This window comes from Macrobrachium nipponense, chromosome 15 (genome assembly GCF_015104395.2).
Source record: "Macrobrachium nipponense isolate FS-2020 chromosome 15, ASM1510439v2, whole genome shotgun sequence".
NCBI classification, from domain to species: domain Eukaryota; kingdom Metazoa; phylum Arthropoda; class Malacostraca; order Decapoda; family Palaemonidae; genus Macrobrachium; species Macrobrachium nipponense.
The window spans coordinates 57,471,270-57,497,144 of NC_087208.1; the positions used below are offsets into that span (position 1 = coordinate 57,471,270).

Here is a 25,875-nt window from a genome sequence, read left to right on the forward strand (position 1 = left end):
CTTTCTTGCATGAACATTAGAGGGATCATATATTTCAACAGGAAAATTTTCAGCAAAAACAAATCAATTTTTTAAATCTACGCATGGACTTTTAGAAAGATGAATCTATCAAATTTAAAATAAAAGCTACCTCCAAAAGTTTTTTAATGTTCATGATATATTATTCCCCACCCCTGTCTTATCCTTTCTCTTTTTAACAATCATGTCCCAATGAAGGTTTTCTTCAACATGGAAAACTCTAGAGCAAATGAAGATTTATAAAAAAAAATTTAACCAACAACTTTTTTTTTTAGCATTCCCCAGCTAGAACAATCTCAATTTCTCCATAAACTATCAATGCAATCAATAACTTACTCTTCACAACTTGCATAACACTGCCCTGCCTCCCACCAATTCTGACGTACCTTAAATTACTACAATTTGTGTGGAAAAAAAAGAAGGAATAGTCATGTTAAAAGACTGGAGGATGATTATACAAAGGGAAATTAATCTTGCAGAAAATAAAGCACAAGAATAAATAAAATGCAAAGGAAAGGATGAGGTAGAGAGAGGACGTACAGTACTGTACTTACGGCAAATGATAACGGAGCTTCTTTTCAGTAGAGAAATATTTTAAAAAAGTTCTAAACAGGATTTTTTGTAACAACAAACAATAGACAACTACCCTCAACATGGAGATTTAAGGAGGGGGCTGGTTGGGTAGTACAGATGGTAAAAGGGCATGATGATGATGATAAATGATAACCATCCCCCTTAAGCATAGAGTGGTGCAGTAACAAAGAAAAATGGAAAAAAATAAAAATGCATTTCTTGTTCTTCACCAGCAATGTTCTCCTCTTGCTACATGCTCCACAAAAGCACTCTATGCTATCCAATTGGTGAAACCATTGTGTGTGTGTTGTGTGATACAATAAAATAAAAAGATTGGAGTAGGTTTAACAGAACGTGAAAAGATGACCCACAACAGGAAAGAGATTCTGCATAGTTTATTGTTTAGGGGGATAGGGGTTGGGGAAGCCACATTTAATGTAAACAAATCAATCACAAAAGAGTAAAATATTTACGAAAAAGTAGCTTGTTTTTCCTATTTTCATTCTTTATTTATATATAAAATTTCCCACATGACAGCACTGTACTATTTCTATTAATAACTTAATTACACTTGAATAACTTAGGGTCAAAATATGAGAGGCTACCCAGGAGAAATGCTGAAAATAAAAGAAATCTGCACATACACTAGGGAATATCAAATGATCAAACAAATTCTCCCCTTATTTTTGACACTGAAGTAAGTCCTCTTTAAATAATTTCACCCTTATGATTCACAAAATAAAATCCCCTTATTCCCTTATTGCTGCCGTATGCCCCACTGGATGAAATAAAGACACACTTTAGCACTAGTCCTTGCTGCTTTGACATGGGACAAGGCAAGCACGCAACCAGTAATCACTTTAAGGGTGACTTACAGTAACAAAACCATGCGACACTCATTCCTATAGCAAATTAGGGCCACCATTGACTCGACGTTTTGCAGAGCTCCTGAAGGAAAGAGAGCTCTTTAACTAGAGATTAATAAAAAGAGAATGTGTGGTGGAAGAAGGAAAATGCTATAAGGACAGGAGGACAACATACTAACGCATCTTTCACACGTTCGTTCATACATCAATCGCACAGGCACACCTCACATATAAATAGTAATAATATTCTGTCCATAAAGCATAAAAATTTTTTGAGAGGCATTCAATAAAAGCCAATAGATCTCTCTCGAATCCCCTATCGTACTGGTTTTTGGCATTGGATTGATCTTTTAACATCCATCACTCACCTTTTCTTTATATTATTCAAAAGGTCTGACATGATGGATTAGCTATTACACAGTACTTCATGTAACAATAAAATCATATCCTCAAATAAATTTCAAAGGATAACTATTACATATTAGCTGTCATAGTTTCTTTTCCCCTTCATAAAAAATTAAACAACAACATCAAATGAAACTCATGGGAAAAAAAAGCCTGCCACTAGGTATACATAGAATATTTTCTCAAAGTTCAATCACAGTAAAAATATTCCTCAGACCTTTAATATATCAATCAGGCCAAATTTATCACTTTTTCTATTCCAGCATCAAAACTTGTTCTGTTGGCCATAGCAAGACACATCATAAATGTCGTAAAAAGACAGCGAGGCGCAGAACATTCACAGATGACGATGAGGCGGATTAACGTTTATAAAAAAATGTCTTCAAAACGCAACAAATCCTCTTAACAGCAAGATTTTTTTCACGTCAATACAAAAAAATATACACGGGGATATTTATTTCAAAGTGACTATTTAGGGTCCTTTTACATATATTTATATATGTATATATCTCATTCATATGAATAGAGAACGAGCATTTTTTTTCACGACGCTCATTCCGAGACATGACTAACAAACGAGCCTATCTGCATGTTTCGTATGGCTCAAACTTCATACTTATGTTTTAAAATTTGACCAGACCCAAGGTTGTCACTCGGAAGGGATGCATTCCCAGACACACATTTTCAGTTATGAATGAACTCTATCATAATGCACTCAAAATCTACACCACTGAGTATGCCTCTTGTGTCCCGAGGGCCTCCCTTATATATTTTTACGACTAAAAATGACAAGTGGGCAAACCCTTTCAATTCAGAAGCAGAACAGGTGTATCTCTTATTGCATTACGAAAGGTACACTTAAAAGAAAAAAAAAAATGAAAAAATAAATACTGAAATTTGTAAATATGGTAATGCACCTACGGTCAAAGGTAGGACCACACAGTTTGTGTCCAGAAATAATTGTGCTCAGGTGCTTGTAGAAGGTGGAGTCATTTCTTTCACTTTAAATTACTATATTTTTATTATCTCGCAACTTCTAAAAGGACCTGAGCATCACTGCAAGAGCATCACAAAGTTAATCAATCAATCAATGAATATGATATGGAACAGTGGATGCTTCCTGCCAGAGTAAAACTGGTGTTCATATCAACGAACACCACTACAGAGAGAGAGAGAGAGAGAGAGAGAGAGAGAGAGAGAGAGAGTAGAGAGATAGAGAGAGAGAGAAGAGAGAGAGAGAGAGAGAGAGAGAGAGAGAGAGAGAGAGAGTCTTTATTTGCTCAAATCAGCCTTTTATTACATGAAAAAAAGAAAAAAAAAATTTAAATCCACAAGAAAGTATTAAGGGTTGAGAGAATAGTGAGACTGTTGCTTTACAATGAATAATTTAAAACTTTCATAAAGAAAAATAAAAAAAAAAGTCATGTGACACAGGAGCCACTTGTGATACAGTTGCAGTCTAGTTCATCATCTCTAGTCACAACACCAATTACGATTGAAGTTTCAGTTCTCTTTGCGTAAAAATTATAAGGCATGTCCCATTTCGGCAGTTCCTTTTACTTCAGGCTTTCCACCTCAAAAGCCCAACCCCCCTTTTTTTTACAGCACATTTCTCACAGAATATTGCCATAATTCACTTCACAAGAATTAGCATGAATTCCATATAATTCACCTGATATAACAAATGTCAAACTGCCCAGTCCTTCAGCCTGCCTACCTGGCCTTGGCATTTATTTTTTTTAGTTTCATACTACTGTACATTTAGCCCAAAGGCATTTTTTCATCTTCAAATAAAAACACTTGTCTACTCCTACTCTTGGTGCTCCTTAAACAGAGACCAATTGCCTTATAAAGAAGCTTTTACCTAAATTTTAACAATAAATACCAATCTCCACTTCTAACAATGCACGGCACTACCAAAATTAGAAGCGCCTATTTCTGAAATAGTAATATGTACCAATACGGATAAAACACAGGGAGTATACCCGTATAAAACTCTTGCATACCTCCCAATTTTTCTATTTCTGAAATTACGCTTGATCTGACTGCTTCAGTCTTCATACTGAAGTTATAAAATTACTTATGTGTCATACTAACAAGTACCGAGTTACCCATGACAAATCTTTTTCAATGACAAAAAATGGTAACAAGATATCCCCAATTCTCCAAATGGAGTAAGTTCACCACCTCATCAGGAGGTCGCAGCGGCAGCGGAGGCCATGCGCTCAGGCAGACACGGTTGAAGGCTGGGGATGTTGCTGAATAACCCCTAGTGAATCCACGCTTCATTGGCTATGGCGGACGATGGGCACATGGTGACCATGGGTGCCGGGCGTACCTGGGGGCACAAACACCATCTAAACTCAAGAGCAACATCTTGCTTCTTCACACTGTTAGATATCCCAAGGCTCAGAACTGTGACACATATTCACTCTCAGCTTGCTCACTCTCACGCACACACTCTCTCTCCCTCTCTCACTTCCAAATTTCTAGCAATGTCAGTTTATTATTCATTTGTGGCACTGGTACATTCTAGATACACTATTGAATTGCAATATTCACGAATAACCATTTATAATTTCCACCTAAATCAGGCAGCCCCTCAGTGTGCAAACCGTGGGTGCTTACCTTGTAGATATTGTATATGAGGCGCCGAGGCCATGTGCTGTACACCCGTTGACGACGTAGGTGTGAAACTCCCCGCCATGGAGGAGGGAATGTGTGCTGTAGCTGAATGTGGGGGTGGCCCTGAGGGATGCATCATCTGAGGCCCTGCAGCGGCAATGTTAGGAGGAAGCATCACAATTTGAGCAGCCATCTGTTGGCCTGGTGCCCCATGATGTCCTCCGGCAGCAGCAGCAGCTGCTGCTGCTGCCACAGCTGCATTCTGACCTGGATATTGATGCGCATGGGGAGACTGGGCTGTATGAGGGCAATGTTGTGGTATATGCTGAGGCAAAGATGGATGGCCTATTTGAGAATATAACAGTGGCTGTGGTGGAGTGGGTCCTGGAGTTGGAGGCTGCGTTGGCATAGTTGGAGGTCCTCCACCCCCTCCTGGATTCTGCGGGGTAGGTGGCTGTGTGGGCTGTGGACCAGGGCCTGGAGTATGAGCTGGATGTGGCTGGTGTGGTGGTATACTGCTCGGGGCCATATACATTGTTTGGTGACTGTGTTGCTGAGACTGCTGCTGAGAGTCAGTTGCTTGGCTTAGAATGCCCATAGATGTTGGCACCACTGCTGTCACCATCTGCATGCCAGCATGCGGGAATCTTAACATCATGGGCATACCTGGGTATTGCTGGAACAAAAAAAAAAAAAAAAAGATATATATATATATTTATACAATAAAAAGAACATCCAAAAAATAAGCTGGGCAAAATCAATGTACGGCTCTCGTAAGAAATTGTTTATATGAGAACTGTTGATCAGCCATAAGCCTGTTACTTTTTGCTGTAAGTCGAGCAGAGTGCTCTTCATACTTTGTACAGGGAATGCTGTCATTTAGTTTAATTTTCAATTAATTGACAAGCACTTGATTGATCTGGTTTCTCGTTTAACAACTGACAAAACCAACTAACATCTGGAAGAAAAATGCTTCATACAAATATGAAAATTTATGGGCATATCCAACAAAACAGACAATCTCTGGATGCATCTACAAAAAAGTTATGAGGATAACCAAACCTACTACAAAAATGCTTTTATAATTTTGAAAATGTACTGATTAATAATATAAATCTATGGCTCCTACTGTAAGTTTATCTGTTGATTTACTAAAAACAGGCAACTCTCCAGTGGTGTGTGTAAACATACAGCATTTGTATATGATTATAACACTATAACCAAATGGTTTACAGAATGAAGTTACTTAGTACTATACTATTACATATGGTGAGTGTCTAGGCAGTGGTTTTGTGCCATATACAAAACAAAGCGGTTGCCAGTTTTACAGACAAGGAAATTGATTAGTTAAATCTCACACCACAGACATATCCCGTGACTCATGGTGTTGCGTTTTTAACATCACAATTAAAATTCCCAGACATCTGACACTATACAATACGTCAATACAATTACTTACCTGATAAGGCTGAGGTGCTTGAGCCAACATGTTTTGTGGAATCTGCACTGTCGTAAGTGCCTGAGGTTGAGTGTTCATGGGTGGTGGGGCCAGTATAGGCTGACCTGTTGCAGCAGCAACTTGCATCTGTGAAGTGAACTCTGGACGCTGATTGCTACCTAGTGGAACTGATGAGAAAGAAAATTACATGTTAAGTATAAACAAATCACAACAGTAACTAATTTAATTCTAGATGGAAATAAATATATTTTTTCTGGTTTTAGTTCTGAACTACATTCCTTTGCCTTGAATCTAATGTAATCAATTTAACACTTTTACTTGAATTAAAACCAAAATATTGCACATCTGTCACTGCACTATTTATAATTGAGTATTCTAAAAATTATATTTACTAGCATTTGTGAAAAGCATTAATCCAACTTTTGGTGAACTAACCAAAGCAATGCATCTAAAAATAAACTTCAATCTTACAGTCACTTTTTCAAGTATCAAACCTTTCTATAAAAATGCTACACACTTAAAAAAAATTCCTGGAATGTTCTCCGAGTTCATTTTCATGTAACACTTTTGAATTACAAAAATTTGAGAAACCTGGAACATTTAAAGCCCATTTTTTTAAATCATTGCCTTCAAGTGGTAATCACAACACAATGCTTCATCATAAATTTTGGTAAACAATATTTTGCAACATTCATAAGATCTAAGGTTCAACTAAACTTGCTGTACAAAGCTGGTTCATACTTTAGACTAAAGGTCCAAAGCACCAAACAGTGTGTTCTTAACCTACGTAAACTGATTAAATGACTGGTTCCACAGCTAACTGATCCAAGAGGAAGTGCACATTCATACTCAAAAACAAATTCACCCAAAAACAGAATTATTATTTAAATAAAAATTGTAACCAGTTACCACATGCAAATCTTAATTCATTAAATCCTCCATCACAAAAATAATTCTTAACAATGCTCTCTTAAAGTATGTTTCTCTACCTATCAATCAATCCTAAAATAGCCATATAGCTGTAGAGCCTGTGGCTTCTGATAGTTATGTGAACACGAGTATCCTGACGAATTGAGACCTCGTACAGACTGAAGACTATGCGGAGCTGTCAGCTACCGGAGAACATGCATGTAGTGGAAAGGATGATTTTGAAAAGATCCATAAGAGCCACAAAATCATAAAAACTAAGAAACTAAACCCCTTGGGCTGCCAGCTTGTCTCCTCCAAAGGAGCATGACAGGGAATATAGGTCTAGGATATCCGATGGGCTGGATAGCTGCCACATCCACTACACCTCCATGAAGACACTTTTTCAGCGGGTCTGTTGAGACCTAGATTAGAGGCTCAATTGAGGGGCAACTACTCAGGGTCCAGCACCCTCAGAATCCCTTGGACCCCCAGTATGTCTTCTTCTCGATGAAGGGGAGTATGACAGGGACTTTAGTCTAGGATGTAAGAAGGGCTGAATAGTCACCTCCTCCATACACTTCCATGAGGCCTTTCCATTGGCTGTCTGTCAATACCTGGGAATATGCAACAAGTTTGACAGAGGGGCAACTATCCAGAGTAATTACTACCAAGTCTCCCTTGGATATTCAGTATGATTTCTCCCACATGCAGGGGAGCATGTCAGTGACTCAGGTCTAGGAGAACCGGCAGGCCAGATAATCACCTACACTACACAACACTCGCTTTGAAGTTTAACTTCTATTAACTCAAACACAAGACTGGCAATGGCATGGGAACAAAGTGAGGGAGCCAGGCACAGAAGCATGTGTATAACATATAGGGCTAGTATTAAGAGAGAAATTAAGTAATGTGCCAACTGTCTCTTTTCGTGTTTTTTCGTCAACATCATGCTTCCTTCAGATAACAGTCTCTTTGACATTTTCTTCTTTCACATGGATATGGCTCTCATGCCAGTGGCATCTCTGTTCAGAGAGCTAATGTGAGCTTAGCCACTAACAGGAGATTTGGCTTATGCACAAGCTGCTGCCAGATGGTCGGTGTCGCTAGTGTGCGCCATTGTTGCTAAAGTGAGCGCTTCTGGTTGCTGAGAGAGATCTTATTTGATTTATATAAATTTTTGGCATTATGCCATGCATTGGGCCAACCAAGGCCATTCAGCGCTGAAACGGAAATTGACAGTAAAACGTTTTAAAGGTGTTACAGGAGGAAAATCTTGCAGTGGCACTATGAAACAATTGTTAGGAGAGGGTGGACAGTAAGATGGAAGAAAGAACATGAACAGAGGTACAGTAAGAGAAATGAAAGTAGTTGCAGCTAGGGGCCGAAGGGACGCTGCAAGAACCTCAAGTAATGCCTACATTGCACAAAATGAGGTGCACTGATGGCACTATCCCCCTACTGGTTTGCCGATAAGGATGAGCGTTCACAAACTGCATCAACCTAAATGATTGTCCTCCTTGTAAAGGAGACATGAGAAACAAGAAAAGTCTTCAAAATGTACTGCCGAAGCAATCATGTATGTACTGGGACAGATGAAGTTATTTTTCATTATATGAAGTGTTTTAAAGTTGAAATATGACTTTAATACGTCTTGTCATTTTTTTGTTGATAGATTGGTCCGTTGTCTGGTTACCGGTACATAACCTAAGCGCTGAGGGACCCTCACCAAATGCAAACATAACGAATATGCATTGATCTAAACGGTGATTATGTCGAAAAATGGGAAAAAGTCTAAGCTTTCCAAAAATGTAGAACACGTCCTATCTTAAAGGCGGTTAAAAAATAACTAGCAGGTCACAACGACGAGGGCACTCTGGGTATATATGCCCCGTGACCTGGTATAGATGCCAATAGTCCCTGGATCGCACAAGTTTAATTTTAATTCTACCAGTTTCCAGCTTGGCACTAGTAAATCCTAATGTTAAGACCGAAGGTTTGTTTCGTATATGAACAAATATTTAATTCAATGCCAATAAACGTGCTTTTCATTGTGAAAAATCTTTGGGAACCTTATTTTACAGACAACCCTCGTAGATCTCTAGAAACTCTCAACCTAGGCACCTGGGTGGCAAACAAGCCCTTATGGGTGCTGGTCTTAAGCCTGGATAAATAGGGAGGGCTTGAAGTCAGGAAGGGCATCTGGGCGTAAAAATCTGTGCCAAACCTAAAAATGGAATAAGCCTTAATATGGAAAGGGGTAATACTAGGGCGTACTCCGTAAACGACGCACAGAGACATCTAACTCTGTGATAAGGCGAGGGCTACTGCATCAGGAGCGGGTGCAGCTAAAGAAGCGAGCTCACATTGGATTTAGAGTATATGTCAGCTTAATATTGGGTCCATGACTTGGAGAGGCAGAGAATTGGCCGACTTGATGAGAGAAAAGAAAGTAGACTTTCTGTGTTTGCAAGAAATGCAATGGGAAGGAAATAAAGCTAGAGAGTTGGGTGATGGATATAAGCTATATTATAGTGCATAGAAACAATGACTGTATCATCAGATTGAAGAATGTTATGGGTGAGAGATTCTGAATATTGTAAGTGCATATGCACCACAAGTTGATTGCATAGAAGACAAAGGAAATTTCTGGAGAGACATGGATGGAGTAATGCCAGAACTGGAAGAACATGAGAGGGTGATAGTGGGGGCAGATCTGAATGGCCATGTCAGAAGTAAAAATGAGGCGATTGGTTGGGTGCATGGGGGCCACGGAATTGGGGAAACCCAGAAAGACAGTGTAGTGGACTTTGCTGTCATTCAACATGGCAATAGTAAACACAAACTTTAAGATTTTTTTTTATATGGTGCTTTTATGTTGCATGGAACCAGTGGTTATTCAGCAACGGGACCAACGGCTTTACATGACTTCTGAACCACGTCGAAAGTGAACTTTTATCACCAGAAATACACATCTCTCACTCCTCAATGGACACACTCTTTAAGAAGGAAAGGGAACACCTAATAACATATAGGAGTGGGGGAAGATGCTCCAAGATAGACTAGTTCCTGTATAATATAATAAAGCTGGCGAAGGTCACGAACTGCAAGGTTATCCCAGGCGACCATGTAGCCCCCAACACAAACTACAATGTATGGATTTGAAGCTAAAAAGGGAAAGAGAAATCAAAGGTAAAGGGATAAGGAAAACTAAATGGTACAAATTTGTGAGGGAAGGGGATATGAAGAGAGAGTTTAAGAGGATATTGATATAAGAATTGAAAATGTTCAAGAATGGAGGGCACTAACACATGGAAAGCTGCTGCTAGGAGAGACATCTGGTATCATATGGGAAGAAAAGGAAAGTTGGTGCTGGGATGAAGACACTGAGAAAGTAATAAAAGATACGGAGGAGGCAAAGAAAAGATGGGAAGTCACAGTCAATGGCGGACAGACATGGGTTCAGAGAGAAAAACAAGGTGGTAGCCCAAGCTAAAGCAAAGTCGTATGATGTGTATAATGAGCCGGGGACAAAGGAAGGATTAAACAACATGATCAAGCTATCAAAGGCTAGAAATAAGAGTACCAAAGATATTACACATATCAACCAAATAAAAGATCAAGATGGTGTAGTACTTAGAAAGGAAGAAGACATTGTGAAGAGATGGACAGAATATTTCGAACAGTTGTTAAATAGAAAATAATAGACTAATAAAAGAGGATGGGCAAGTGAACATTGGCATGGTAATAAGGTTTTCTAGGCAAGAGGTACTAAATGCACTGAAGAAGATGAAGGATGGGAAGGCAACTGGACCAGACATGATTCCTGTGGAGGCATGGAAAACATTAGGAGACGGAGTGGATATACTGTACGATCTTATGATAAGATCCTTGAGCTGGAAAAGATACCAAATGAGTGGCATGGGAGTATATTGATCATAATTTCTAAAGGGATAAGGTGATGTCTAAGAGTGTGGTAATTATAGGGGTATTAAATTGATGTCCCACACTTTGAAGATACTGGAAAGGATGATAGGTTCCAGACCAAGAGAAGTAGAAACAGGTAAAGTGCAGATGGATTTGTGAAGGGAAGGGGAACAACAGATGGTATACGTATTTTGTCTGAGGCAACTAATGGAGAAATTCGGAAAAAAGCAAAGGGACCTACATATGGTATCTATTGACCTTGAAAAGGCTTATGACCGAGTCCCGAGACAAGAGGTATGGAGGAGTCTGAGGGAGAAGATGGTGCCAGAGGAGTATGTGCGACTGATACAAGAGATGTACCGGAATGTATTTACCAGGGTGAGGAGCAGTGTTGGGGAGACAAGAGGGCTTTGAGGTGAGAGTAGGATTACACCAGGGGTCGGCTCTGAGCCCATTTATATTTAACAGTGATGGATGTTATAACAGAGAAAGTAAGGGAGGCAAGTACCATGGAACATATTGTGTGTGCGGATGATATTGTTCTGTGCGCAGACAGCAGGGAAGATCTGGAAATGAAATTGGAAAGATGGAGACAAGTACTGGAGGACAGAGGAATGAGAATAAGTAGATCTAAGACAGAATATATGTGTACCACCATTGAGGGGGATGATAGAGAAAGTATTCAGCTTGGTGGAGAACAAATAGAGTTGATAAGTTTAAGTATTTGGGATCCTTTGTTAATGCAGGAGGAAGGATGGAAGAAGTAAAACATCGGGTACAGGCAGGTTGGAACAACTGGAGACCAGCCTCTGGAGTTCTTAGTGACAAAAAGAGTACCGCTGAGGCTAAAAAGAAAATTTCACAAGACGTTGGTAAAAACAGCAATGCTGTATGGTACGGAAACAGCAAGCATATGAAAGACAAAGGAGAAGATAGATGTGGCAAAAACGAGAATGCTTAGGTGACAAAACAGGATAGGATCAGAAATGACTACATAAGGGGGTTGACTAAGGTGGTGGAAATATCAAAGAAGGTGCAGGAGGGGAGGCTGAGATGGTATGGATACCTGTTGAGGAGAGATGTGGACCACACTGGGAGACATACTGTGGGGATGGAGGTTCAAGGAAGAAGAGGAGGGAGACCAAGAAAGAGATGGGAGGACTGTGTGAGAGGAGACTTACATGAGAAGGGAATTGATGAGGCAGAAGCGCAGGGTAGAAATAGATGGAAATGGCTCATCCGAAACGGTGATCCCATATAAAAATGGGAGCCAGCTGGGAAGAAGAAGATCATCTCTAGAAACTATTTATATGGGACAAGGTTATTTTTCATTATATGAAGTGCTTTTATGTTGAAATATCACTTAAATACGTCTTGTTGTGAACTAGATTTTTTTTTTTTTTTTATAATAGATGGTGTCGGGAGCATGCTTTTCATCCTATTTATAACAATACGATATTTACGTATTTATCTTTTATTGGCATGAAAACAACAGTAAAATGTGTTCTTTCATGACCAGTATTTTTTGTTAAAATACTTTTTTCTTCACTATCATTTTCAGTCGAGTTGCATCCATGTTGCTGATGCACGATAATTTATAGTTATTTGCAGTGTGTACATTAATTTTCTCAGCTTACAGCTACAACTGCAGCTTAACTTTAGCAGTACTACTGTTCTTCTTTGCAAATATTTTCTACATACTAAATAAAAATAAAATGTAAAAATATACAAGTCCTGTTCTACTTAAGGTAATTTGTAACACAACTACAAATTTTTCACTACTGTACGAGGGCCGAAATGCAAGAAAACATTATTGTTATCAGATTCAGTTCGGTTATTGTAGCAAAACAACTGTTTTCATTCAGTTGTTATATAACTTTACTAATGATACTTTTATCATGCTCTTTTGGCTTTGAAAAAAAAAAAAATTAACTAGAAGATATGATAAATAAAGAGATGGAGAAAACGTTAGTATTCTGAGAAAGGTGACTTTTTTTTCTCTCACTCTCTCTCTCTCATTCTAGGCCATGATTTACCTGTAAGTTCACTGAAACTGACATTAAAAATTTGTAGAACTATCATGCAGACCATAGTAAATGATTAGGCAAATGAAATTCTACATTTTCATTACAGTTGTTACATATTAGGGTAAAATATCTGGCCATGACACTAAGGCATTGTAACCAGTCTAGGGCAACGAAAGGTGGGTTGTGGCGTCCGTAGACTTGAATTTCGGTTACCGTCAAGCCCCAGGAATGGAACCCCTGTCGGTAACCAGGGAGCTGCCTGTACTTTTAGGACAAAACTATAACGTAGGCTCACAAGTCTACTATGAATGACGAACATTCATGAATAACTTTTAAGGCTATTGTACTATGACATCTAGCCTACTCTATAAATATCATCAATGTAAAAATAATTTGGCCGCAGATACCAGAATTACTTTTTAGGACACAATTATATCGGAGGCTCACAGAAAGTCTACTATAAATGACAAACATTCCTGAATTACTTTAAAGGCAATTATTCAACAACATTGGTGATTAGCCTACTCTAAAAACATCACTGATGTTTTTAGCCTAAGATACCATAATCACTTTTTAGGACAAAACTATATCGGCGGCTCAAAGTAGTCTATGAATTATGAATATTTATGAATTACTTTTACGGCAATTCAACGAAATTTTGCCTGTAAACATCACCTATGTAAAATTTTTGCTAATGGTTGGCTAATGTAAGATACAAGATTTATTCTCCAGAGTGTAAGTAGTCTAGCTTTTTGCCTAAAAGAATGATGAAACATTTGAAGATCACTTAAAAGCCAAAAACAGTTTTCGAGCATTATACTCAAAAAACACTCTTAAGAGAAATTAATAATAATAAGGCAAAACTATAAACCAAGGATTTACAATTAATCCTGGTAAACAAAAAAATGTAAAGTTAAGCCTAAAATTAAGTTGTAACTTTTGAGAATTATATTGGCGTGCAATAAACAAAAGCTTAGTTTCCGCATCAACTAAATGATAACAAAACAAGACAGAACTCATCTTGAGATTCCATGAAGGTTACTAAATATACATTCCAGTGGGATGCACACCAATAAAATCCAGTTAAACAACTGGAAAATAATGAACCATCACAGGTGTTTATAACATGACGGCAGGAACAAAACTGAATTTTCTGCTTATTGTCGTTACTATTCTCCCGCTAGTGGTCTGGACTGTCGCCTACACAAGGTTTTGAAGCGTTACCCGTGAAATTTTGAATTTCAAGCTGCCTTCTAAGTGAAACTTATAGCTATGTAATTACTTAGTAAGTTACTCAAGTAAAATCACCAATACTGTCAAAAGTGTAAAAAATACAAAAATTATAGAAAACAAGGTAAAAAAAATAACATGCTCTACTGATCAGCTAAGACAGAAACAAAGAGCATAAGGTAACTGGTACGGTGTACTAAAACAAAAACAAAAAATGGGTACAAATTTAGAGTAAATGATAGAGAATAAGAAAAGAGCATAACCTACTCTACAAGGATCCTATGTTAACTCAAAACAAAAACAGATCAAACCAAGCAAAATATTGACTTTAAAAAATCCAATGACTGACGAATTTACTAAAAACTTGTACATAGGTAGCACAGCAGCTACAGACAAGCCAACAACTGAAAAGATGCTACGTTAGCAGCAACAAGTGCACCAAACACTAAGCCCAAAGTGAAGCAAAGGCTAAAGAAAAACTGTGATAATCCTGGGAAGTAGAGCAGCCTAAGCAATGCCACAGGAGTCACCGAGAATTAATGACTTTTCCTTTTTAAGCCAACAGAGTGCAAATTGGACATTTGCTGTGGATCTTATAATTTAAGATCTTTAAAATCAGCTTAACTGGAGTAGTTTCATACAGCAAAGCATTTCTGCATTTAATGAGTTTTCATGAACTAAACAGTTCCTCACTGGACGAGTGGGTTGCATGGTCGTCTATCAATCTGGTAGCCTAAGTTTGCTCCTCGCCGCTGACAATGTAGAACCAGAGAAATTTATTTCTGGCGATTAGAAATTAATTTTTCAATATAATGTTCGGATCCCATAATAAGCTGTAGGTCCCATTGCTAGTAACCAATTGGTTCCTAGCCACATAAAAAATTCTAATCCTTCAGGCCAAAACTAGGAGAGCTGTTAATCAGCTCAATGGTCTGGTTAAACTAAGATATACTTAATCCATGAACTAGATGGTTTTTATATTAGAATAACCTTTATGGATAAGATATGTAATGAGTTCTCTTTACCACTTTCATGTATGCAACACACTACCTGAATTATCACCAAGTCCAGGCCTTCATCTATCCCACTTCATGTTAAACGTGGCCGTCTTCTTACAAATAATGCCGATTTATTATAAATCTTATTGGGCGAAGTAAACCATTTACTTAATACACAAATAGCAATTTGTATAAAAACTAGTGCTTTTGTAAGCAATTGTGCATAAATACTATCAAAAAAATACTAACACCACCATGCAATGTTTTTCAATATTAATATAGAATAAAAAATGCCATACGTCTCTTAGTAAATCTTGGAGGCTGATGCTGCGTTGGGTAAGGCTGGGAGGCCATCACATAAGCAGACACCATAGCGGCTTGCTGGAAACCAACAGAAGGAGCTCCGCCAGGCATCTGCGGGGGTTGGTTTGTAGGAATTTGGGGTGTTTGCGGTGTGTGAGGCCTTGGTGGTGTTGTTGTGCTTGGTGATCTCTGTGAAAAAACCATTGTTTGACAAAGTTCACACACATGATACAGACAAAACACAAAAAAATATGTCAAAAAAAAAAAAAAAAAATCAAAATGAACAGTTTTATACTTACGGGACTAAATGGTTTGGCATTGGGATTAAAAATAAATTCCTTGGCATTGGGATTCAACTTCGAATTGGTAACAGTAGACATCTTGTCGGGTTCCTCATGTGCTTTGCTCACTTCTGGCACAGGGCTCATAGTCATGGCAGGAGTGTTCTGAGGGTGATGCGAAGTTGGAGCAACACTCTGCGGAGGACCCTGAGGCACAGGTGTAGAAACTGGAGGGGTTTGTCTTTGCTGTGGAGGTTGTGGGGCCATGTGTGGTTGCTGCTGTGGTTGCTGAGGAGATGGTTGCTGTTGCTGGGGCTGGGGAGGTAGAGGCTGCTGAGGCGGAGGTGGTTGTTGGGGAGGTGCCTGCTGTTGTGGTGGTTGTGAAGGTGGTGGTGGTTGCTGCTGTGGCTGGGGGAGAGACTGTGGCTGTGGCTGCACAGGTGCTTGCTGTCGGGGTTGAGGGGGTGGTTGCTGGACATGCTGGGGTGGGGATGGCTGCTGCTGCTGCTGTTGCTGTTGTTGTTGCTGTGGGGGTTGCTGCTGCTGCTGCTGCTGCTGTGGAGGTTGTGGTTGCTGTTGCGATACTTGCGGAGGTGGCTGCTGTGGTTCCGATTGCTGCTGCAGCTGCTGTTGTGGAGCCGCTGGATGGTGTTGTTGGCTTTGTGCTTTTTTCTCAGCCTGCTCTGAAAGCTTGAAATCTTGGCTGAACTTCTTCAGATCCGCAATCTGCTCCTCTTTGTTCGTACGCTGCTTCCTCGGCTCCCGCTGCTCCCGGGGTTCTTGCTTGCGATGATCCCCCTGGCCCATGGGAGGCATGTGACCTTGGTGCTGCTGGTGCTGAGCTGGAGGGGGTTTCTGCTGGCCTTTCTGAGGCGGGCCTTCATTGTGGTGCTGACGGCTATGGTGGTCCGGCTTGCTACAAGTGTCATTGTGGTGATTTTCTCTAGCAGGGTCATTTAGTGAATTATCGTGATGATTTCGCCGATCTGTAAAAGCAACCGAAATCAAGCTTTAATTTTCTCATCATTGTAAATATCACATACAGATACCTGATACTATAATGATAAGCAAGGCAAAGAAAAATTTCTGGAAAATTTATCTACATCTAAAACTATATGAAACAGCTATGGGCTTTATTGCAATGATAATCGGTGTGCACATGCAGGGCATAAGACATTTCAGAAATATTGCTTTTTTTTTGTGCAAAGGTATACAAAACTTATGAAATTTGACTATTCAAAACACAAGATATTAACATGTATATCATGGCTGAAATATTGGGCAATTATGTTTTGAGCTATGCTGACTAATTAGCACAATTACACTCAAGACATTAAGGGGCGAGTTAGATAACATTACACACCATACTAATGAGAGTATACAGACAATCCCTGGATTGCTTTCAAAAGTGACATTTAACTGGGGTACATGTGACTGACATGTGAACTCTGAACACATGCATGTAAATTCAATGATTTTCACTGCAGTATTAATGACATATGAGCTCTCACTAATACAGTATTGAATACCACAGACTTTTTAAGTACACACACTCAACTTTTTTGTCACAAGTAAATCATAGCTTCAGTAAACAATTGTATGATCGATCATCTATTTACTTCCTGTTCTTGCATTGGAGCTCAATAATTTACTCAGTTATAAATAAATAATATCCCTTGATAAAATGTGATTACTATAATTGTTTATCAGTAAATTTACTGCACTATACATTTCCCCAAAGTAACAACCAATGACATTACATAACCAAAGCTTAAGTAACTTACAACATGAGGACAGTGAAAGGATTTCAAATTTTTCTAGGCCATACTGAGTGAACAACACTTGCTCTGTATAAAATCGGAAAACAAAGGCACATACGTACTGCCATGAAATGCATACTGGTACTCTTTCCAGATATTATTCCAACCTGTATTACTGCATTCATTAATGAAGAGCTTACAAGACCTTCCTTAAAACCCTCAACAAAATAACACTTCAGTAAAAGGAAGGGAAGAATAAATTAGGCAGAGTTTTGCATGATTGGGTCTAAAATAGTACGCAGACTATACTGCCGGGCCTTGGGTCTCCTTCATTACTTACTGGGAGCCCAAACCGCAAACCTCATCTTGTCAAGTGTTTTAAATTCCTCCTTTGAATCCCATGCAAGTAATGTGGTACCATTATACAAACAATAGCATATTTCTCTTATCATCCTAAATTAATTTACACAAGAACATTAGTTACTCACCATAAGACCCTTTGGCATCTCCATTAACCTTCGAGTCATTAGGGTGTGAATGGGAATTATGACGGTGGAGTGGTGGATTAGCAGCTGGTGAGGGGCTGTGGGTTGGTGGCGGCCCCTGTTGAGGGGGATATCCAGGAGAGGCTCCCCCTGGGCCATTGGGACCCCCAATGGGACTGTGACTACCTGAGGACACTGGTGGTGGTCCAGTGCATGAAGGCGAGGTTGGTGTCGTCGGATTAGAGCCACTGTAACGGCTACCCGGACCAGGAGGAGAAGTTAAACGCATCAATTTCCCAGTGTTCTGATTCTTCTTTCTCAGCATTGGGGGAACATACTTGGAAGCACTACCTCCTCCTCCTCCTCCTCCTCCTCCCCCGCCACCACCACCGCCTCCACCACCACCTCCACCACTTGCTGCCTGATCAGCAGGCCTTAAAACAGCTGAATACCTGTGGATAAATTAAGTACTAAGTGACTCTCTGCCAAAATCTACATTAATGGATGCTTTTTAAAACTCACAGATTGTTGAGAGTACTATAAACATTACATACCTGTGCAATAACTATTTCAGTATTCTTAGTGTTGCTTTTTATTGTAAATGATGTCTTAGACCAAAGTTTCTGACTTACCTATCTTCCTCGTCTCCATTCTCTGCTTCTGATCGCACCTGTGTGGCTGGAGAGCTCATGATCTCTGCTGCAATTCTTTGTGCCTTAGCTTCTCTTTCTCTATATTCACGAGTATTACGCCTATTCAAAGGGGTAGTGTATCCTTCCATTTCAGGCGTGTAAGAAGTTGTCACACCGTATTTTTCTTCATTTTTACGAAACATATCATCGACATCCCACCCATTCTGTAATGTCAAAGTATATTAAACGTAGAGTTGTAAATGATACGCTAATAATTTCTCAATATACTCAAAAACTACTCACTGTATAAACTATATCTTCAAAATAATAAGTATAATTGTGTGTGCTCTACTTAAGCCTTAGATATTCTACCATACCTATTGGTAGAACCTAAATAAATAATTGGCAATCAAGAGAAAATGAACTGACTATAGGTTGCATCACTTGAGAAGGCAATAATGCATTTACTCAAGGTATTTAATTTTCTATTCCTATGAAAATCATTTAGAAAATAAAAAGCCTAAGGATGGCACTCCCTATATTATTCATGTTTGGTATAAAAAATATATGTTATAAAAAACATAGGTGTTATAAACACAACTCTATTAAGCATAAATGACTGAAATTGTAGTTAAGTGGGAGGAAAGATGCTTCTGAGTTACCACAATGTGTGAACAACAGAACATAGGACACACACACACACACAAAGAGAGTTCAGACGATGAACATGATTAACAGTAAAGCTCTTTTCACGGTGTGACATGTCACTATTAAAGTAAGGGCAAAACTGAATCTTTTTTTGGTGAAAGTTACATGAGGAGTGGAATGGTGCCTAACTGCTGCCTAGACTAGATCTGTGCCCTGAATGTCTTGAGGTTTTGCCAGTAGCATGTACTTGAAAGTTAAAATGAGGTGGATGAAGATGAATAGACCCCAATCCTTCCCAAAGTCAGATTACAAACAGCATAACCACCAGATTACTAGAGCTGTCAAAAATTTTATGAACTAGTAACCTAAGTTGCAATTTATCCTTCAAGTGACATACAATTATTTCACCCCCAACATGGTAGTTAGGCTAAAAGCGCTAAGGTCAAGTGTTAAATGCACATAATTCTTTCCTACTTTCTTAGGAGTTTAATTTTGAGTGTTAAAACTCCATATATAAGACAGAATACTAAATGAAAAGCAAGGATTAAGTTAAGTTCTTACAATCATACATGATAGTGTAAAAGGCCTCCTGCATGAGTAACAATACTCAGTATCAATAATTTGGTTGAAACTCAAGTTAATTCAGTTGCCTCTAATTCTATACTGTATATATATTCATAAGTTCACCATGCAACTACAAAACATAAGGTGACAAATCTACTTAAATGCCCACAAAAGACAAAAAGTTTAAAAAATATATCTCTACCAGACCTTGTTAAGATATCATAATCATACCAAACCAAACACTGCTAGTCAGCAGACGAGCAGTCAAATCAGCATGACAATTATCTTGAACAACAGTGCTGCAATATGACTGAGTGACCCCTCACCTGGGGTCAAACCACCTACCCCACTCACCGAGCTTTCCTCTCCAAGGGCTATATTGTCCTCAGCATTGGCATCCCCTTGCCAAGGCTCTAATGGTCGTTCAGTTACTTGACCGTTAAAACGACTAATAACCTGATCTACTGCGAACCCGTCTGAAATAAGAAACAAGATTAAACTTTCAGTATTTTAAAATATCTCTTGCTGACCGATTTCAATATATGCAATATATAACTTAAAAAGTATATACAGGCACTGGTGGAATAACATCACTTGAAAGTTCAAATCCTTGCAAAAATCTAAAGAATATATGGCACACTATGTACTTGCAAGTTTAAAATATGTCAAAGAAGTAATAATATAAATACAATTTGCACAGGAATCCACACAAATGGAATTTTGAAAAAAATATATATATAATTATACTCACTCAGTCTAGCTGATCACTTACATATGACATAAGGGAAAACCCAAGCATAACAATAGCTGTAATTTACTTATGAAATTACTCAGTATAAATGATGAGTAAAATACTGAACCCAAATGCTATATGTCATACTGATGATGCATAAACAAAAGGAAACTCTATGCGATCTAAATTCTACGTGCCTTGAGTCACTAGAAGTAATTCAAGACATGTAAACGCCAAACAGAGAACAACAAATCTTATACGTACCAGAAACTGTTGGGGTGCTTTTCATTATGTTCTGTAAGCTAACACTTCAAGCAAATGCATATCATAGTAAGAGTTTTCTATATATAGTCCATTATCAAAATAATCATATAAGAGCTGATGACATCGCCTTAACTTTCAACCCACTCAAAGACTGGGTGTGCCAAATATTATGTATAAGTAATCAGTTTTGAACTGACATCTCATCTCCAAGTTGCAATTCCATCTGTTAACTGGTCCTGGACTAATGCTTTTGGGTAAACTTCTCTTTGCCCACTTACGAAGTCAAGCTAGTAACATTGATTACGTGGGTGTGTGAACATGTATATAGTTTATGGATAAAAAAAAAGAAAGAAAAAAAGAAAGGAGCTTCATCCTACCCAAATATTTCATTTCTACTAAGCCTACCTATGGTGGGATGTAACTCAGTCTGTCCATTTAAAAAACAGGTAAAGAAAATATAATAATATACTGGCCACCATAAAAATAAAATACAAAGAAATTAATATGCATAAGAAATTTCAAAGTTTTAGCCTATATGACCAAAATATACAAAAAGTTTCCCCTAGCTCCATCCAAACAAGTCTAACATACATTAACATAGTTGCTACTGCATACTCCACATTAACGTGATACAGAATTGGGAGCAGCTAAGAATACTAAATACCCAGCACACTAAACAAAACTTCTGTATCACTTAAAAGGATCTCCCTATGTATATGATTTTATTTACAATGGACTTTATTAAGTCAAGGAATAAGTGACCGACATGAAGCAGGGAAATTTGACTATCAATGAACTACAACGTTCTTCTGTTAAAATTGTTCTTCATAAGATCATATCATTGCCTAATAAAAATATTCTCCTAACTGAATTATTTACCTTGGATCGAACTGAAATGATTAAAGAAATCAAAACACACTGGCTTCTCCTCGACAGAACTCATGACAAGTGACGGAATACAAGAATACTTTAAGCTACATACCAACTAATTTTCATCATTTGAACCTTCAAAGGGTAAAGCAAAAATATTCAGATGTATCCTCCAAACATTTCTACAAATCTGTTACAACGCACATCAATTACATTAGGTTGTAACTCATACTTATGACTAACCAGTAACAAACATCACTACCGCTGACTACTAACCTCCTTAAAAAAAAAAAAAGTTCTAAGAAAAATTATATTTAAAAAGCTCCCGTATCACAAAAAGAAAATAGAGAACTAAACAAAACCATGGAGAAGTATATGAACATAAAATATTTTTGTTTTTGTCTTGGAAGGAAGCTAAACACACACTATTGTAGCACTACATTCAAAATGCTGTGCAGGCTAGGATACCACCTCACTTTAAGGCCATGACAGTCAGATATTAATAATTTTGTAATGAGATTTCTAAAACTGAAAGTTATGTTATATGTGGTATTAAAAAGAAATGCGATCCAACAAACAAACAGTAGTTTCTATATTAGCTAATTCCCAAAGACATAGTACAGCACTAACATAAAATAGCTACTAATTATATCACCTTTCCAGTTCTCTTAAGTGCTTTAATTCACATATCACAACACCAGTACAACTAGTAAATTTCTACCTAGTTAGTTAAAAAGACTGTCCACTAATCCTAAGATACTCTGACATTCAAGCGGAGTAATTAAACCTTTCATGTACGTGACATTCTATTACTGAAACAAAGAGGCAGAGAATAAGTTCTGACTTTATGTTGATGCTTACAGCAATTACCACTGTGTCCATTACACCAGCATTCTTCAGGTTATCGACTGAGTTAACTGCAAATAAAAGAACATACCCTGACCTGCACAACATAAATACAATGCTGGCTCCTATCATAATGTGAGGTCAACACTACCTTCCCAGACAAAAGTATCTACATTTACTGCTTACCTTTGGTAGCATAATCTAGATCCACATTGTTGACTTTTATAGTTACAATATCACTAGAAGAGAAAATCATCTTCCGTTTGATGGTCTCAGGGTTGATGGTGGAATCAGACCTGGTGACTGGGTGTGCCATGTCTAACACCAGGTCAAAATTGGGACTAAATGTTGTAAACACACCTTCAATAGTGTCATTGGTTTTTGTTTGAATCTGTTAAAAAAATAATTAAAGACATGAATGTACTATTGAACAAAAAATAGCAATATACGAACCAAATATTTCAAAACTAATTTTATATGCTGTACAATAGTAAAAAAAAAATTCACTCATTCAATACAGTTGCATCAATTTGTCCAGAGGTAGGTAGGGGGGTGTGTGTGTGTGTGTGTTAAAGGCTACCTGGCATCAGATCATTAGTGGTCAATGTTGAAGCAAGTTATACTTGCAACAAAATTTGGTACTTGTGGTTCCTGTATCAAGAATCATATACAACTGATGTTCTAAAACAACAGGCTGCACCATATCATATAAAGTATATATCCTTCCAGTATTGTGTTAAGCTCCCTTTCTTGAGGAAGCGACTTAAAAGACACTGCTTTGCTAATTTACATTTCAGCCTCGGTTTAACTGTCATGACCCACAAATAATATCCTACTTCCATGGATGCAGAAATCCCAGTTTCATGAGGCTTGACTTACATAAGACCTATGAATCTCTCCCGCATGTGTTTTTGCCTACATATAAGTACTAACTCTGTTCAAGCTTCACTTTTCTGTGGAGAAAAGATGCAGGCTTCTGGTGATGGGAGAAGGGTAATCCCTTTGTGATCATTGGTTTTAAAATTGAAAAACATAAATATCCTAAACAGTTTGCTTCATCACAACCCCATCAATAAAACATTACCTAAACTGTTATATTTTGGAGTGAGGAAATGCTCCGTTTTATCTCCAAGGTGTGAAAGCCTACGTCATGATATGAATGAGAATTTAGATGGGGATAAAAGGTGAAAAGTCACAACTCCTGGCACCAATGACACCATGGGGAGTGTAAAACTAAGGTATGTACTAAGTAAGCAGTCTTTCAGAAAGTAGTATAGAATGCATCACCATGCAGACCCTCCCCTCCCAATAGATAAGACAACCTATTGTGATTTCTTGACCAAACAAAAACATCTAGGTTATTGAACCAAAATGACAAATTTTTAACCAATTTGTATTTTTCATATCTTAACAAACCTGAGGTCTTAACATTAGGATAATACTAGTGCCAAGCTGGAAACCGATAGAATGAATAACAAACTTGAGAGATCCAGCGACTATTGACATCTATACCAGGTCACAGGGTATTGTAGTACCCAGAATCCCCTTGGCATTCCGTGACCCGTCATTTAATTTCCTACCGCCTTTGAGATAGGACGTAATTACTTTCTATCTGTTTTAAAACCGGGTTAGTTTGCCCAATTTTATTCATATTTTCCCTCTTTTTGTTTTCTTTCTTTCTTTCTCTGGGTGTTCTCAATGTGGGTGTGTTTGTTTGTTTGTATGGTGTTTTTACATTGCATGGAACCAGTGGTTATTCAGCAACGGGGCCAACGGCTTTACATGACTTCCGAACCACATCGAGAGTGAACTTCTATCACCAGAAATACACATCTCTCACTCCTCGATGGAATGGCCGAGAATCGAAACCGCGACCAACAAGGTGGAACCCCAGCACCATACCAACCACGCCACTGAGGCGTGTTCAATGTGGGTGTGATCTGCTAGGTGTGTACACATTGTGAGATGGGAGAACTTTCCAGACTGACTCTTGAATTATGCTGAACATTGTACATCCCAAGTGTTCAGTGGAAACTGTGTATGTAAATGTTAGTATAAAAGTACATATAAAATATAAGTAAATTTTGCAATAATACAATGCATGGCAATATTGAATGACATGTTGACAGGTTTCCAGACAGAATTATGCTCTGCCTGTCACCTCAGTTCTTTTGAAGTACTACACAATCAATATGTGCAATATTTGGATTGTACCATCTTACACTTACATACACTCACTCACTCACTCACTCTCACATATTGCAGGATTGCGGCAAGCTAACTGAACTTGCTATAAAAATAAAATCACTGTATATGCTGATTAAGACTATTAGTAATTCTATTATGACATATTACAACTTTTCATAAAAAATTCTAATATAATAATACAAAATCCTAAAGATATCATCTGCAAATCTAGGAAGCTTTTCACAGCTTTGTGGAATTTTACATTTGTGGCACATCATGTTCGAGCACTTAAAATGGCATCTGCAATACCAAAAACTACCAACTCTTTCACCAAGATTAACCTTATCTGAAATGGATTATTCAAGACTGCATTTAGATACACTGGTAATAAACTACTGTATTACATTAAAAATATTTACTTACATGCTTCACCATTTTGCATATCAAACTACATCTATTTATGGAAGTTTTATCAACCACAGCAGCATATGTCAGCTGATAAAAATCTGTTTCCAAAACATCTCTCTCTTATTTAATGCTGGCTGTTCATCACCTTTATACTCCACATTTAACTCATACACACATCATGTAAGGTTTCAAATATATCTGGTCAACAAAAACAAACCAAAAGACAATCATCCATATCCTTGCCATACTTTGGTACTAAATCTGCCACACTTGCCTTGCATTCTCAAAAACCTTCCGTTTATTGCAAACAGCTAGCAGGGCTTCTACAAAGCAACCATTCGCATCATGAATTTCTGACAATACATAAAACCTTATGTTTGCTAACTCACCAAAACTGGGAGGCCTACTAAAGCGCCAACCGACTGCATGAAACGGTGGTTCGTGTAAACGCCATCAGTAGGTATTTGCCTGTCTACACCTTTTCCACGGCCACCTCTGAAAATGAACATAAAGAATTTGAAAATTACTACCACACCTTCAAATTGATTAAGATTTCACAGGCTTGAACCATAAAAAAAAGCATGATCTACATTAATGGATCTCAAATTAAAAAAAAAAAAATCAATTAGGCTTTTTGAGTCTGGGAAAATGATAAAATGTTTGGGATACCAAACAAGACAAAGGAAAAGCAAGCAACACACAACAGGAACATCATGTTTCAAAAACAACACAGTTGGGGTGTTATGTTTGCTAAAAAGGCCATCCAGAGAAAAGACTTCCTATCACTCAGTATGTCTAGTGTATTGAATCCTGGTACAAGGATCTGCAATCTCGAAGTAAACCAACAACAGCTCCGGTAA

The 25,875-nt window shown here is 38.1% G+C and overlaps 1 protein-coding gene across 11 annotated transcripts in view; it reads right to left on the reverse strand.

Moving 5' to 3' along the window:
* The window catches only part of LOC135194971 (ataxin-2 homolog), a 182,173-nt gene that overhangs the window by 15,260 nt on the left and 141,038 nt on the right, over positions 1-25,875 (reverse strand). For 7 of the 11 annotated variants that reach the window (XR_010310041.1, XR_010310040.1, XM_064221217.1 and 4 more), the window contains exons 2-10: positions 25,405-25,510; positions 22,607-22,811; positions 20,053-20,183; positions 18,496-18,719; positions 17,867-18,315; positions 15,637-16,604; positions 15,334-15,526; positions 5,947-6,113; positions 4,491-5,163 (exon numbers count right to left, since the gene is read on the reverse strand). Coding sequence is in view for 9 of the 11 variants with exons in the window: in XM_064221217.1 (XP_064077287.1) it covers positions 4,491-5,163; positions 5,947-6,113; positions 15,334-15,526; positions 15,637-16,604; positions 17,867-18,315; positions 18,496-18,719; positions 20,053-20,183; positions 22,607-22,811; positions 25,405-25,510 (3,116 nt within the window). In the remaining 2 variants the exon portion in view is untranslated. Of the gene's footprint in view, positions 1-3,088; positions 4,201-4,490; positions 5,164-5,946; positions 6,114-15,333; positions 15,527-15,636; positions 16,605-17,866; positions 18,316-18,495; positions 18,720-20,052; positions 20,184-22,606; positions 22,812-25,404; positions 25,511-25,875 lie in introns of those variants that run through there. The other 4 variants (XM_064221220.1, XM_064221223.1, XM_064221224.1 and 1 more) reach the window with 4 other exon arrangements.